Source organism: Sorex fumeus, unplaced genomic scaffold (assembly GCF_029834395.1).
Source record: "Sorex fumeus unplaced genomic scaffold, SorFum_2.1 ptg000009l, whole genome shotgun sequence".
In the NCBI taxonomy this organism is placed as follows: Eukaryota; Metazoa; Chordata; class Mammalia; order Eulipotyphla; family Soricidae; genus Sorex; species Sorex fumeus.
The window spans coordinates 29117471-29132385 of NW_026606066.1; the positions used below are offsets into that span (position 1 = coordinate 29117471).

At 41.9% G+C, this 14915-nt stretch overlaps 1 protein-coding gene across 1 annotated transcript in view; it reads left to right on the forward strand.

The window, feature by feature from the left end:
• The window catches only part of MTX2 (metaxin 2), a 76105-nt gene continuing 61190 nt past the window's right edge, over positions 1–14915 (forward strand). The window contains exon 1 of the mRNA XM_056110179.1: positions 1–265. Within this exon, the coding sequence (XP_055966154.1) occupies positions 226–265 (40 nt within the window). The 5' untranslated portion in view covers positions 1–225. The remainder of the gene's footprint in view (positions 266–14915) is intronic.

The following is a 14915-nucleotide window of genomic DNA, read 5'->3' on the forward strand; positions in this document are numbered from 1 at the left end:
GGCCGGCGGAAGAACTCGTGCGCCACTGTCAGCCGCGCCGGAAGTTCCCGGCCGGGCCTGGCGGTAACCTTGGGGTCCTCAGCGCCACGCCGCCCGGGTGGCCTTTGCCAGGCCGGGTGTCCGCCGAGGCCGAGCCGGTGAGGAACCCGGGAGCGCCGAGTTGCCGAGGAAGACCCGAGCCGCAGCGGGAGAGCGTCGCGCGGACGCTCGGCCGCCCCAGCCGCGATGTCTCTGGTGGCGGAAGCCTTCGTCTCCCAGATCGCAGGTAGCGCGCGTGGCTGCGGAGTGCGGGCGCAGGCGAGGGCCAGCGCGGGGCCGTGGCGAGCAGACCGGGGGACTAGGGGGCCCATTTCCCCAAGTCTGGAGACCCTTCTAATGGCCTATGCAGGGCTGGGGTGGGGGTGGGGGTGGTGGTGAAGTTGAGTACGCAGTAGCAGACTCATCTCAGGGATGAGAAAACTGAGGAGGAGACGTTGGTCCAAGGTCACGTCTGGGGGCAGGAGTCCGGCTGCTTCCGGGTCTTTGTTTTTGTCCAACTCTCCCTGGGGCTGTGGGGCCGCGGTGGGCAGCCAGGCCTCAGGTCGGAATGGGGGGGGCGTGACCACAGGGGCGGGGCATCGAGGGCTTCGGGATCAGGCTGGGGCGCCCTCGACCCCAGGACCTCAAGTTTCAGGTGACTGCCCCGGATGGAAGACCCTGTGTGTTACCTTTGAGGGTCACTTTGGAAGGGCCTAGAAAGTTTTTGCTTCCCCTCCAGGCGACGCAGTACTGCCCTTTGACAAATCTTTAAGGACCCATTGAAACGTCTGTGTAGCTCCGGTCCACGTTTCCCAATGCATCCGTTGGGCTCAATTTCGCCTAATGTATATCACAGTTTGCTTTTTTCTTTGCTTGTCGTGAAAGCAGTACTTGGGGAATCGAGGAGACAAGGAATCCAGGAGTCGGTACCGTAGGTATAGGCTGAAGGTGAGGTGTACTCTTAAAATGGAGTTAGTTTTCTTTAGCAGTGTTTTCATTGGCAGGAGCAGTTGAGAGACAGTTGAGAGAGGATAAGTTGTTGCATTTGAAATTAGGCAGTGCTCTGGAATTGGAAAGTCTTGCGTGTGTCGTCGTAGTTTCCCAAATGTTTTTCTTTGCGTTGCATTTGTGTGAACCTACTATTTTTCTCTTGTCCTTTCCCATTCAGATACAGTTTTCCAGAAGAGATTGCAAACTTCATGAAGGCTAGGATGGTAACTTGTTTTGTTCCCCGTTGCTTCCTGGACACTTGTTGCTTAGTAGGTTATTTGTGATCTGAATATTGTGGATTTTAAACAATGAATAGATTTTTATCATTTACGGTGTAAATAAACGGTGTAAATAAACAGACTCTCGTAGTTAGATCATTGGCTGAATTTAGATGGCTGCTATATATATATATATATATATTTTTTTTTTTTCTTTTTGGGTCACACCTGGCGATGCTCAGGGGTTACTCCTGGCTTTGCACTCAGGAATCACTTCTGGCAGTGGTTGGGGGACCATATGGGATGCTAGGAATCAAACCCGGGTTGGCCACGGGCAAGGCAAACGCCCTACCCGCTGTGCTATTACTCCAGCCCCAGGCTGCTATATTTTTTAAAAAAGTATCCTGCTATTGGTAAATTGTATGCATGTGCCCCAATACATGCTTTTCTTTGAAGAAAAATGATGAATACCTTTTAATACATTTTAAATAAGTTTGGCATTTTCTTTGTTAATGAAATTAAAAATTCTAAAAAATGTACAGGACATCTTAGTTTGCAGGTAGAGGCATTTAAAGATGTGCTCAGGGGTTATTCTTGGCTAGCTCTGTGCTCAGGAGTGACATTTGGTGGTACTTAGGTTCCTATATGTGGTGCTGGGTATTTGAACTCCGGAACCGGGGTCATTGCCTCCATAGCCATATGCAAGACAACTACCTAACATCCTGTACTATCTCTCTGCTCCCCCCTCCCATCATTTTAAACGATTGCATAGTTTTTTTTGTAATAAAAAAATCACAGTTTATACAATCCTAAACCGATGGGTAGATATTAGCTCAACCCAAAGCACTAGTAATTAAAACTGTGGTACTGGAACAAAGACAGGCACATAGACCAGAGTAATAGGATAGAGTGAGAAAGAGTCCAGCAGTCCAGCAGTAAGTCCATACCTATATAAACAGTGTTTCTACAATAAAGGAGTCAGGATCACACAGTGGAGAAAGGATAGCCACTTTAAGGAATAGTGTTTGGAAATTTGTATAGCTACATCTAGACAAATGAAACAAGAGCTGGAGAGATAGTGCCTAGTAAGGTTAAGGGCTTACCTTGAACTCTTTTCAGTTTGATTCAATTCCCAGGCAGCACCTATTAGTCCCTCAAGTACTGCCAGGGAACAGCCCTGAGCACAGAGCTAGGAAGTCCCTAAGCACTGCTAGTGTGGCCAAAACACAAAACAAAAATGTTCCCAACAAAATAAAAATTAAATGATCCACTAACACCACATACAAAAATTAACTCAAAGAGCATTGCACTTATTATTAGACTCTATGCTGTAAAATATATAGAAGAAAACATAGGTAATATATTCTAGAACCTCAATACCAGAGATGTATTTGGAGACCCAATTCCAATGACAAGGGAACAGAAACAGTTAAAAAATGCAAATTAAAGTGTCATGAAACTAGAGAGTAGTACAGTTGGTAGGGCACTTGCCTTGCGTGGTTCAATTGCAGGCATCCCATCTGATCCCCTGAGCATTGCCAGGAGTGATTCCTGAGTGCAGAGCCAGGAGTAACCCCTGAGCCCTTGACAGGTGTCTTGTTGCCCCCTCTTTTGCCAAATAAAAATAGAAAGTACCATGAAACTAAAATGGCATAGTAACTTGGAGAAGATATATTTTTGCAAGTGGTGCATTTACTTGACAGAGGCCAATTTTTTTTTTTTTTTGGCTTTATGGGTCACACCCAGCTATGCACAGGGGTTACTCCTGGTTCATGCACTCAGGAATTACTCCTGACTGTGCTCGGTGAACCATATGAGATGCTGGAAATCGAACCCGAGTCAGGCCGGGTGTAAGGCAAAGGCCCTACCCTCTGTGCTATCACTCTAGCCCCGGCAGAAGCCAATATTTTGAATAGACAAATGAAACAAGAGCTGGAGAGATAGTGCCTAGTAAGGTTAAGGGCTTACCTTGAAAGTGGCTATCCTTTCTCCACTGTGTGATCCTGACTCCTTTATTGTAGAAACACTGTTTATATGGATATGGACTTACTGCTGGACTCTTTCTCACTCTATCCTATTACTCTGGTCTATGTGCCTGTCTTTGTCCCAGTACCACGGTTCTAATTACTAGTGCTTTTGGTTGAGCTAATATCTACCCATCAGTTTAACTGAAACGAAGCAAAACAAAAACGACAAAAACCCCCCAACACAATAGAAAGGGAAAAAGACTGGAATTCCTCCATGTGGATGACCCAGAGACACAGGATTTTTTTTTTTGGGGGGGAGTAGCACGCAGGCATCATTCCTGGCAGGCTCAGAGAACCATACCCACTGTACCATCACTCTGGCCTCAGGAATAATTTTTTTTTAAAATTCTGATTACTTTTTATTTATTTTTAAATTTTTATTAGTGAACCACCATGAGGTACAGTTGTAGACTGTACAAATTTTTGTGCTTAGGTTTCAGTTATACAATGATCAAGTACCCATCCTTCCACCAGTGCCCATTCTCCACTACCAATGATCCCAGTATCCCTCCCACTCCCCCATCCCCCCACCCCACCCCACCCCACCTCTGTGGCAGGGCATTCCCTTTTGTTCTCTCTCTCTCCTTTTGGGTGCTGTGGTTTGCAAAAGAGGCAATGAGTGGCAGTCATGTTCGATCTGTAGTCTACTTTCAGCATGCATCTTCTATCCTGGAAGGATCCTCCCAACATCCTTTACTTGGTGCTTCCTTCTCTGTCTGAGCTGTCTTTTCCCTTAGCATGTGCAGCTGGCCTTCAAGCCATGGAGCGAACTTCCTGGTACTTATCTTGACTATTCTTGGGTGTTAGTCTCCTATTTTGTTACTTTATATTCCGCAGATGAATGCAATCTTTCTATGTCTGTCCCTCTTTTTCTGACTCATTTCACGTAGCATGATACTTTCCATGTAGTACCACTTGTATGTAAATTTCATGACTTCACCTTTTCTAACAGCTGCATAGTACTCCACAGTGTAGATGTACCAAAGTTTCTCTAACCAGTTATCTATTCTTGGGAACTCGGGTTTTTTCCAGATTTTGGCTATTGTGAACAGTGCAGCAATGAACATAGAAGTGTAGATGTCATTTCGACTGTACTTTTTTGCCTCTCCGGGATATATTCCCAGTAGTGGTATTGCTGGGTCAAATGGGAGCTCAGTTTCTAATTTTTTGAGAATTGTCCATACTGTTTTCCAAAAGGGCTGAACCAGTCCGCATTCCCACCAGCAGTGAAGGAGGGTCCCTTTCTTGCCACATCCATGCCAATAACGGTTGGTTTTGTTCTTTTGAATGTGTTCCAGTCTCTGAGGTGTGAGATGGTATCTCATTGTTGTTTTAAACTGCATCTCCCTGGTGATTAGTGATGTAGAGCATTTTCTCATGTGCCTTTTAGCCATTCAACTTTTTTCTTTGAGAAAGTTTCTGTTCATTTCATCATCAGGAGTAAATTATTAATACTTGTCAGGGAAATACAAATCACAACACAGTGAGATATTACCTCACTTGTGAGAACTGTTTCAAAAAGTTGGAAACACAGGTGTTTGTGAGGATGTAGAGTAAAAGAAATCCCGGTACACTCTCAATGAGGATGTAAATTGGTGGAGCCTATATGAAAAAAGGTACGGAGATTCCTTAGAAAAGTGAAAGTGGAAATTCACATGGTACTACAATACCACTCCTGGGTGTTTATCCAAATGGCATGAAAACATAAATTCAAAAGGATACTGGCACCCTTGTGTTTATTTATTATTATTATTATTATTATTATTATTATTATTATTATTTTTGCTTTTTGGGTCATACCCTGCAATGCACAGGGGTTACTACTGGCTCTGCACTCAGGAGTTACTCCTGGGGGTGCTCAGGGGACCATATGGGATGTTGGGAATCGAACCTGGGTTGGCCGCGTGCAAGGCAAATTCCTTACCCGCTGGGCTATCTCTCCAGCTCCCAGCACCCTTGTGTTTAAAGGAGCATTTTTCACAATAGCTAAAACATGAAATGAGCCTAAATGCCCATTAAAGTTGGTTATATATGATAGCTATGATTTGTATACTTATAGGAATGCTCTTCTATTATTGAAAAGAAGAAATTAATGCCCTTGAGTTCAAAATGACTTGCACTTAAGTGGTTATGCTAAGTGAAATAAATAAGGAAGTAAAAGACTGTATGGTTTCACTTGTGAATTTTAAATGGCTGAAGCAAGTAAATTAGCAAAAACTGAAATTAACTCCTAGAATTGGTGAAAACTATGGTGGTTAAGGAAGGGGGGAGCGAGAGGGTGGGAGGAAAGAAGAGAAGGGACCCTTCTGATGGTGGGATGGCACTGGGATTCTGGTAGTGGGTGTGGTAGGTATGATTGACTTCTAGAGGTGTGAAGCCTAATCCTCGAAATCTAGTATGGTAAGTAGCAATAGGTCAGTAGCGAAAAGGAACCTGCCACCCATCCTTCCAGTAAATAAATCACTGTCATCCCATTGTTCATCGATTTATTTGAGCAGGAGCCAGTAACGTCTCCATTCGTCCCTGAGATTTTAGCTGCCTCTCCTTACTTGTCTTTCCCAACGCTTTCGTATTGGAGGGTCTTTCAAGGTCAGGGGAATGAGACCCATTATTCTTATTGTTTTTGGCATATCGAATATGCCACGGGTAGCTTGCCAGGCTCTGCCGTACAGGTGGGATACTCTTGGTAGCTTGCTGTACTCTCCGAGAGGCATATATATTTCTCTCTCTATATATATATCTCATATATATATACCTATATATGTATATATATAGGTATATAGATATTATATACCTATATATGTATATATAGGTATATATATATGTATATATTTCCCTCTATGATTTGTTGCCTGCTGTCTGAACCCCATCAAATATGGTGTGGCAATTACGGAAAATGGGCAGTGGGTGTTTTATGATGTGTCCAGGAATATGTTCACTTGTATTTGAGGCTCAGCCTCAGAGTGTGGAAAGCGGCCTGGAGCGTGGCGGTGGTTGGATGGTGGAGGTAGGCTGCTGGGGCTGGGTAAATAAATAAATAAATAAATAAATAGACTCATGGATGCTAAAGGTTTTAAAAATCTTTTATGACAACCCCTGTAATTAAAAATCTCACTACCTTATTTTATAATAGCTAAAAAAAATAAAGACAAGTTTCTCTGCCCCTTTCCCTCTTTCTACCCGCATTTTCCTAGCTCGTAATGGTTTTCAAAATCTTTTGTAATTGTCTATTTTAAATTTTCACCTTTTCTCTTTAATGAGAAAATTTCCCAGTATATTTCTGGTTAAGTGTTTTTGAAAAATTATATTGGGATCTGAATGTATCCTTGGAGATGATTCAGCTAGCCTTGCTTAGTTTGTGTGATCAAATTTAGAGCAGCCACTGTATCCAAAAGGATGGAGTAGATTCTATGATGGGCAGGACTGACTCACTTGCCAGGAATGTTTTAGGCTTGAGGGCTCCTAAGCCACCAGATAACACCCAAAAAGAGAGGTGCAGAACACTGGTCAGCAGAAATCTTCTGTGCAGTGTGAATCCCTTGATCTTGCTTTCACACTTTCTGAGAGTTAAACCGAGGTACTTATTTAGTTACTGTTGTAAGTATGACCATGGGCACATTATTTGCAAGGCTTTAGATTTTTCATTTATAAGAGAGTGAAGATAATTTTCGATTATATAAGAAAGATATCAAAATGTTTGGTAGTGTGGCTGTCATAGTAAGCATCAAAAAGCATTCATTAATATTACTTTTAGCTGTTTGCCAGTTAGTATTTTTTTTCTTTTGGGTTTTTCTCCTATCTTCTCTTGTGCCTATACAAGTTTGTTAAAGCTTTTTAAAGTTACTTATAAATTGTGGCCTGGAGATTTGGCTGATTAGTGAATATGCATACAGCAGCACTTCATGTGTGAGTCCATGAGTTTGATCTCTGACACTGCAAAGATAAGAATAGCCTTAACCGAGTTATTTATGTATAAATATATAATTTATTCAGGAAATTAAAGCATTTACATAGTTATAATTATTAAAATTTCTTCTACAACATATTCTTATATCTACTTCAGGATTATTTGGTAAGTTCTGTTATAATTTTATTCATTATGAAATAAATCTTTGGTACAGGATGGTCATAGGTATGTGTATAATCTCCCGGGGTTGCCGGGGGAGGCCCCATGTCTCTTCCCCTAGCCCCCTGGGTTCTTACACACCCCCCCGCAGCCCCCCACCCGTGGCGGTCCAGGTCATGGGGCAGACAGTGGAGGAAACGAGGGCTATGGGCCATGGGGGTTGGTTGATGTATTGCTGTTTATTCCATTCTCCCCAGTCTCTGAGCCTCCCCCCATTCTAGTCTCACTCTGCTCCTCCTTCCTGTCTCCTCCTGTCTCTCCCGCTCATCTCTCCATGCCCCATCTCGCAGTCTGGGCTCTCTCTCTCTCTCCACATGCCTTCTCCTGTATTCTTCTTCTTCTTTTTTTTTTTTTTTATGTAGGAGTACTGCTATTTATTCAGCCACTGATTAGCTGACTGAATTGGGCATGAACTCCACCTTACTTTTTTTTGTTTCATAATTTTATTTATTCTTTTCATATGTTTATTTATTGAATCACTGTGGGAAAAGTTACTAAGCTTTCAGGTTTAAGTCTCGGTCATACAATGATTGGACACCTCTCCCTACACCAGTACTCATTTTTCACCACCAAGAATCCCAGTATACCCCCCTCCCGCCCCTCCCAATGCCTGTGAGGCAGATGATTTCCACTTAACTCTTCTCTACATTGATTACAATCATTATTTTGACAAAAGATGCACTATTATTGTTTAGAATTCCCCCCAACAATCAGAGTTGTTGAAAAGGCATTGTGAAATACTTTGTTTTCTATAGCTGGTTATGAGAATCATATAATGTTGCACGGCCACGATTTTGGATTTCTGCAAAGAGCCAGATAATTACGAGATTGGTTTCTGTGTGTCTGGTGTTATCGCTGTGCTGGAGAGCCGCTTGTGGGGGGTAACTCGTGACCTCAGTAGGACGTGAAGAATGAGCCGGTACCGCCCCACCTTCCCATGAGACTGCACTTGCCCCGTCACCGCCAGCTCGTACCTGCCTTTTCTATAAGCTCTGAGGCAGCAGCCACCTTGCTGTTGGGGGGAAAAAGGCGGAAGAGAGCAGCACCCTTTCTCTCCCGCGGAGGCATGGCGCTGTAATTTAACGCATGGTTCATTCACTTTTCTGCCACAAGCTGTTGGGCTCTGGATTAAGTCCTTTTGTCTCTGGAGCCATGGCTGTGCTGGAGAGCTGCTCGTGGGGGGCAACTCGTGACCTCAGTAGGGTGTGAAGGATGAGCCGGTACCATCCCCCCCTTCCCATAAGACTGCAGTTGGCCTGTCACTGCCAGCTCATACCTGGCTTTCCAATAAGCTCTGAGGTGGCAGCCACCTTGTATGCGGTCCAGATGCGTTTCTGCCAAAAGCCCTGGGTTTTGAGATTTGTTTCTGAGTCTCTGGGATCATGCCCATTAAGCAGCTTGATCAGGAACCAAAGGCGGTGACTCAGGGTCTTGTTGGTATGGGGGAGGAAAGGGCTGGTTCCACCCCCTTCTGGTGAGGCCCCACATGTCTTGTCACTGCAGGCCCAAACCTGACTGTCCAGTGGCCTCTGGAGGATGGCAGTCACTGGGCCGTCAAGGGGAACAGGCCAAGGCACGAAACCTATTCCCATCTAGAGTGGCCCAGCACCAGTAATCTACTACAGGAACAGGATGCATTTCTGCCAAAAGCCTTTGGGTTCCGAGATTTGTTTCTGAGTCTCTGGGATCATGGCCATTAAGCAGTTCAATCAGGAACCAGAGAGGCCATGCCTCCAATTATATAGCTGAGCCGGAGGTGGTTTGTGAGTGTGTCTCCCACATACCTAACTTTTGGCCATTTACTTTCTTGGTAAACTACCCCAAGTTTTTGGGGTCTCGTTCCATTTAGTCCCTTGTTGGGACCCAGGTCTTGGGGGTGCTAGGAAGTAAGAGCAGCTGAGGCTCAGGTGAGAGAACAGAGAGAAAAGAGAACAAAGGCACAGCAGCAATTTTGGGGTATCTGAAAGTCTGACGGTACCATCAGGCTGCTGATGCACTCACCTTACTGGTACAGATTGACCTGCTGGCAGCACCATACCCCCTCTTCTGTATTTTTCTACATTCTTCTCTCTCTGTTAACCCTTATTAGCCTCACCACGCTCCATCTTGCTGTCCTGCTCTCTTCTCTTTTGTCAACTCTTGTCTCTCTAACTCCCCATCACTCTGGACTGACAATGCACCCAGTCTGGTAGCAAAATCAACATAAGAAAGCCCTTCCTGACTGCCAGGTTCAAGGGCTGAAGCATCACTTAGGGATATTCCAAAGCCCTTCCTGAGTGCCCAAGGGCAAAATACCTCTTAAGGTGTTTTTCTCCTTTCCTCAGTCAACATCTAGTTATTTTTGTATGGACACAGTAAGAGGTACATTGAGGTTTGTAGGGCAGCTCTCCTGGAACATCTTGCCACAAACTCAGACTACAGTGCTCAGGCTGGATTAATCTTTCCTAATCCTAGCAGGGTTTGGATCTAGTTATTGCTTTTTGGATCATGACAGCATTTGTCCATGACCAAGCTCTTAATTTAGAGTTAAGCATTATGGCACTTTGGCCAGCCTCATTTAGATTCCAGGGTAGCACATAGCTTACCGCTTGCCCTCGTTCCATTTAGTCCCTTGTTGGGACCCAGCTCTTGGGGGTGCTAGGAAGTAAGAGCAGCTGAGGCTCAGGTGAGAGAACAGATTCCCAGGAGGAAAATATCACTGAGAGTCTATAAACTCCCCAAAGCATAGCATTTACTGTCTTCTTATATTCATACAAAAAGGACATTGTTCTGAATAAACTATGCAAAGGACTTAAGGAGAAGAGAAAAACAATATTTACAAGTGGAGCACAAAGAAAGAAGTTACAGATAAACAGAGGAATGGGAGCACTGTGATGGGAGTAACCCAGTAAACCTAAGCTACCGGAGGCTATGCAGGAAGGACAAAACAGTGTTATCCTATAGGTATGTATATTTTTAAGATTTCAGTAGAGGCCTGTTTTTAGAAATTGTCAACAAATTTTAGCTAAAAACTACTGATGTGTCTGATTCCTTATTTACACAAGAATGTACAACTTATGTTTTGAGCAACTGTGCTAGATAATGCTAGATAATTTATATAGAATTGTTAATATTATCAGTATTGATCCTGTTAGAAGAGGTTTTGTTCTTTGGATGAGAAAATTAAATGTTCTGTTAGGATGTATGTAGACCATAAAATTTAGGAACAAGACAGTAAATTGAAATAACTAAATTCTTACTATAATTATTATTTATTTAAAATACTACTAAGGTAACATAACATGGTTTGCAATGTTATTTATGGTTTGGCATCAGATGTTATTATACCATACCTTCCCACCAAGATGCCAAATTCTGTCACTCTGTAGGTGCCTTCACTGTCCCTTCTATCTCCCCCTCTTCTCTCTCCACTTGGTAACCTAGGTTCTGTTATCAGAGCCGAAGGGTGGTTTTCATTAACTTTAGTCACTTCTTTATATACAGATTAAGTGAAATCTTCTGGTGTTTGCCTTTCTCTTTCTGACTTTTCACGTAACAGGACCCCCACTAATTCAATTTATGTTGTATCAGAGCAAGATTTGATCTTGTGGTTGAGTGGTGACCTATTGGTGATCCTTATGCTTATGTTTTAAGCATATTGTGTATAGATGCCACAATTTCTTTATCCATTCATCTTAGAGGGCACTTGAGTTGTTTCTGATTTTGGTGCTGCAGTGAACATAGGTGACCAAGTATCTTTTTGAGTTGGTATTCTTGGGATATTTACTAAGGAGTGAAATTAAAGGATACTTCTGTTTTAAAGTATGTGTGTGTGTGTGTGTGTGTGTGTGTGTGTGTGTTGTCTGTGTGTCTGCCTGGGGGGAAAGGAGGTGGGGTGGGGGGAGGGGGAGTGAGGGAGGGAAGGAGAGGGGGAGGAGAGACACCCACAGGCTTCTGGTTCTGTTCTGAGGGATCACTCATGATGGTGCTCAGGGAACCATATGAATTGCTGGGGATTGAACCCAAGTTGCAGCCAAGAAGTGGCTGCATGCAAGGCAAGGGTTGTATCCACTGTACTATCTCTTTATCCTTATTTTCAGTTTTTTTTTTTAAAGTCTCCATACTCTTTTCCATAGAGGCTGTACCAGTTTGCAGTTTTACCAAGAGAGTCTATCAAGGGTTTCTTTTTCACAACATTCCCATTAGCTCTGGTTGTTTTTGGGCTATTTGATAAAGGCTACTGATATGAGATGATTTGCTTTTCCCTCATCAGTGATGAGTACATTTTTATGGGCCCGTTGGCTCTCTGTATATCATCTTGTAAAAGTTTCTGTTCAGCACTTTGCCTCAGTTTTTTTTGTTGGAGCTACTTTTCTTTTTATGTTGCTGATTTTTGTCAGTGCTTTATATAACTTGGATATTAGGCCTTTGTCAGATATAGGTTTTGCAGATATTTTTCTCCCATTCACTAGTGTGTCTTTTTAATTTATTTTATATTTTTAGTGAATAATTTTTTTAAGAGTTGTTAGAGAAAAGGCAATGTATTTGAGAAAATGCAGACTTGCCCAAAGGAGAAGAGAGGCCCCTGAAGTGAAAGAAACCACACTCCAGAGTTGGAATGCTAGTGATTCCAGAGTGGAATGTGCAAGTGCCTTTTTTCCTTTTTCCTTTTTTTTGGTGGTGTACTGGGCTTATTCCTGACTCTTTGTTCGGGAATCACTCTTGATGGTGCTTGGGGAGACCATATGCAGTGCTGGGGATTGGACTGGGTTGACTATCTGCAAGGCAAGCTCTTTAAGTCTTTTACTCTTTCTCCCCAGCATATAAGATCGTCTATTTTATTTTATTTTATTTTTTCTGCTTTTTGGGTTATACCCAGCGATGTACAGGGGTGTATCACATACTCTTCACATTCTCAGGAATTACTCCTGGCGGTGCTCAGGGGACCATATGGGATGCTAGGAATTGAACCCGGGTTGGCCGCGTGCAAGGCAAACACCCTCCCCTCTGTGCTATCGCTCCAGCCTCAAGATCGTCTGGTTTAGCCGTAACTTATTTCACTGTGCCAAAGCATTTTAGCTTGATGTAGAATCATTTGTTAATTTTGTTATTTTGCTTTCTTTGTCAGTGAGGTAGAATATTGAAGATAGTTCTGAAGTCAGTTTCATGGTGAGGTCTTTGTTTTCCTCACTGTATTTTACAGATTGGGTTCTAATATTGAGATCTTGAATTTGTTTTGAATGAACTGTGTCTGGTATGAAATAGTAGTCTAGTTTCAGTTTTTCTCCCCTATGATTGATTAACCGATTTTCCCAAAACCTTTTGTGGAAATGACTTTTTTTTTTTTAAATGTGCTTGGCTTCTTTGTCATAAATTAGCTGACCATATAGCTGAGGGTCTTCTTCTGATTTCTTAAATCTTTTCCATTAGTCTGAGTCTGTTTTAATTCCAGTATTACATTGTTTAAATTGCTTTAGCTTTATGGTATAGTTTATAAAGTCAGGGAATGCAGTATCTCTCATTTTCTTTTTTTCCTCTAGATTGCTTTGACTATTCACAGAGTGTCAGAGTCCCATATGAATTTTAATAGTATTTAATAATGAGTTCTGAGTTCAGCTTTCTTCTTGTTCTGTGGATTTAGGATACTTTTCTTGGCTACAATGTGCTTATTTACAAAAGTGATCATATATTTTATAATACATATTTAGCACATAGTATCGGATATTCATAATACATGTTTTTTATTGCCTAAGATCCTTGGAGGATGGTATCTTTGTAATCTTATCCCATTACCATTTTGGAAGGCAGAAATGTCCAAAGTATGATACTAACTATACAATTTTTTCTGCGATGATCTTATTGCTTCACTTATTACTTTGGCTTGCTATATTTTAAGCAGTTAATTTCACCATACAGTAACTATTAATCTTTTAAAATCAGAACAAGATCTTTTCTGTTCTTTATTTAGAGTCAGTAAACTAAATAAAGAATGAAAGAAGAAGACTTGGAATATGTCATTTATCTCATTGTGGTCATGTGGGTGCTTAATTATTTAAGTTTATTAATGACTCATTCTAGTCCTAACACTAATTTATATTATAATCTAGAAAAGCAGTTTTATAGGATTCCCTTGGTACCTATATGTAACCACACTGATACTAAGTGTGATCAAAACAGCATCTTAAAACTTTTGTTTTTATATCAGTAATGATGATTTATTACTCTGCTGCCCCCCCTTCCACCATCTCTTTTCTGCGTGAAAGATTTCAATGAGCATTCTGAATTTACAATATTCAGGAGGGCTTAAAGGCACTAAGAAGTGGAACTATATAAAAATTCTTTGTAAAGTAGAAGTGGTGCTGTTTTTCACAAGGTTATTAAGAATGAATAAAACTAAAATTCTTTTCATCTTCATATTTGAATACAAGTGATAATAATTGCAGATCATTGGAAAGCACGTGTTCATTCTCTTGTTCTTGTAAGTAGAGGTGACTTGTTAGTTATTTAACTCAGTGTTTTGAAGATTCTCTAGTTTTGAGTAACGTACTGAGGAATCGAGAAATTGCTGAACTAGTCAACATACTTCAGAGAATAGAATCTTTTCTTCATTCATATTAGTCATGAATGATCTCATACTGTAGAACACATGTGAACTTAATATTGAAGGGGCAGATGTAGAAGCAAAACAAAGATGAAATTGATTTTATTTTAGAGGCAAAATGCAATTTATTGACAGTGTGGAATATTTTATTGTACCTATTGAATAGATACATGCCAAGTTTATAGTTGTCTTAAAGTTTTTTTTTTTTTGTTTGCTTATTTTGCTTTTCGGGTCACACCCAGCGATGCACAGGGGTTACTCCTGGCTCTGCACTCAGGAATCACTCCCGGAGGTGCTCAGGGGACCATATGGGATGCTGGGAATCAAACCCGGGTCAGCCTCGTGCAAGGCAAACGCCCTACTCACTGTGCCACTGTGCTATTGCTCCAATCCCTGTCTTAAAGTTTTTTTGTATAACATTACTTGAAAGTTCTTTTTTAAATGTAGGAGTATTGCTATTTATTCAGCCAGTGATTAAGTTGATTGAATTGGGCACAAACTCATTAGTTTTTTTTTTAAATTTTTTTAAATTGAACATCTGTGAGATAGACCATTACGAAGCTGTTCCTAATTGGTTTTCAGTCATACTATGATCCAGCATCCATCCCTCCACCAGTGTACATTTTTCTTGTTTCCCTCCCACCATCCCCCAACACCCCACCTCCCTACCCCTAGCCTCCCTCTTTCCTTCTTGCTCTCTCTCTCTCTCTCTCTCTCTCCCTTTTCCTTTTGTGCATTATGATTTTCAATACAGGTGCAATACAGGTGCTGACCCAACTCTGAGTAAGCCTGGATATTTCAGTCCTGGTGTTTGTTCAGGGCATTCAGTATTTTTATTAGCATAGGAAGGCTGGAGTAGCTTTTTAATTGAGTGGCCGCTTTGGGGAGAATGTGACTGCAGAGGCTTCTGCAAGTATAGGGGAGTGGAAAGAGGTAGTCCATTCCTACCCCAAGAA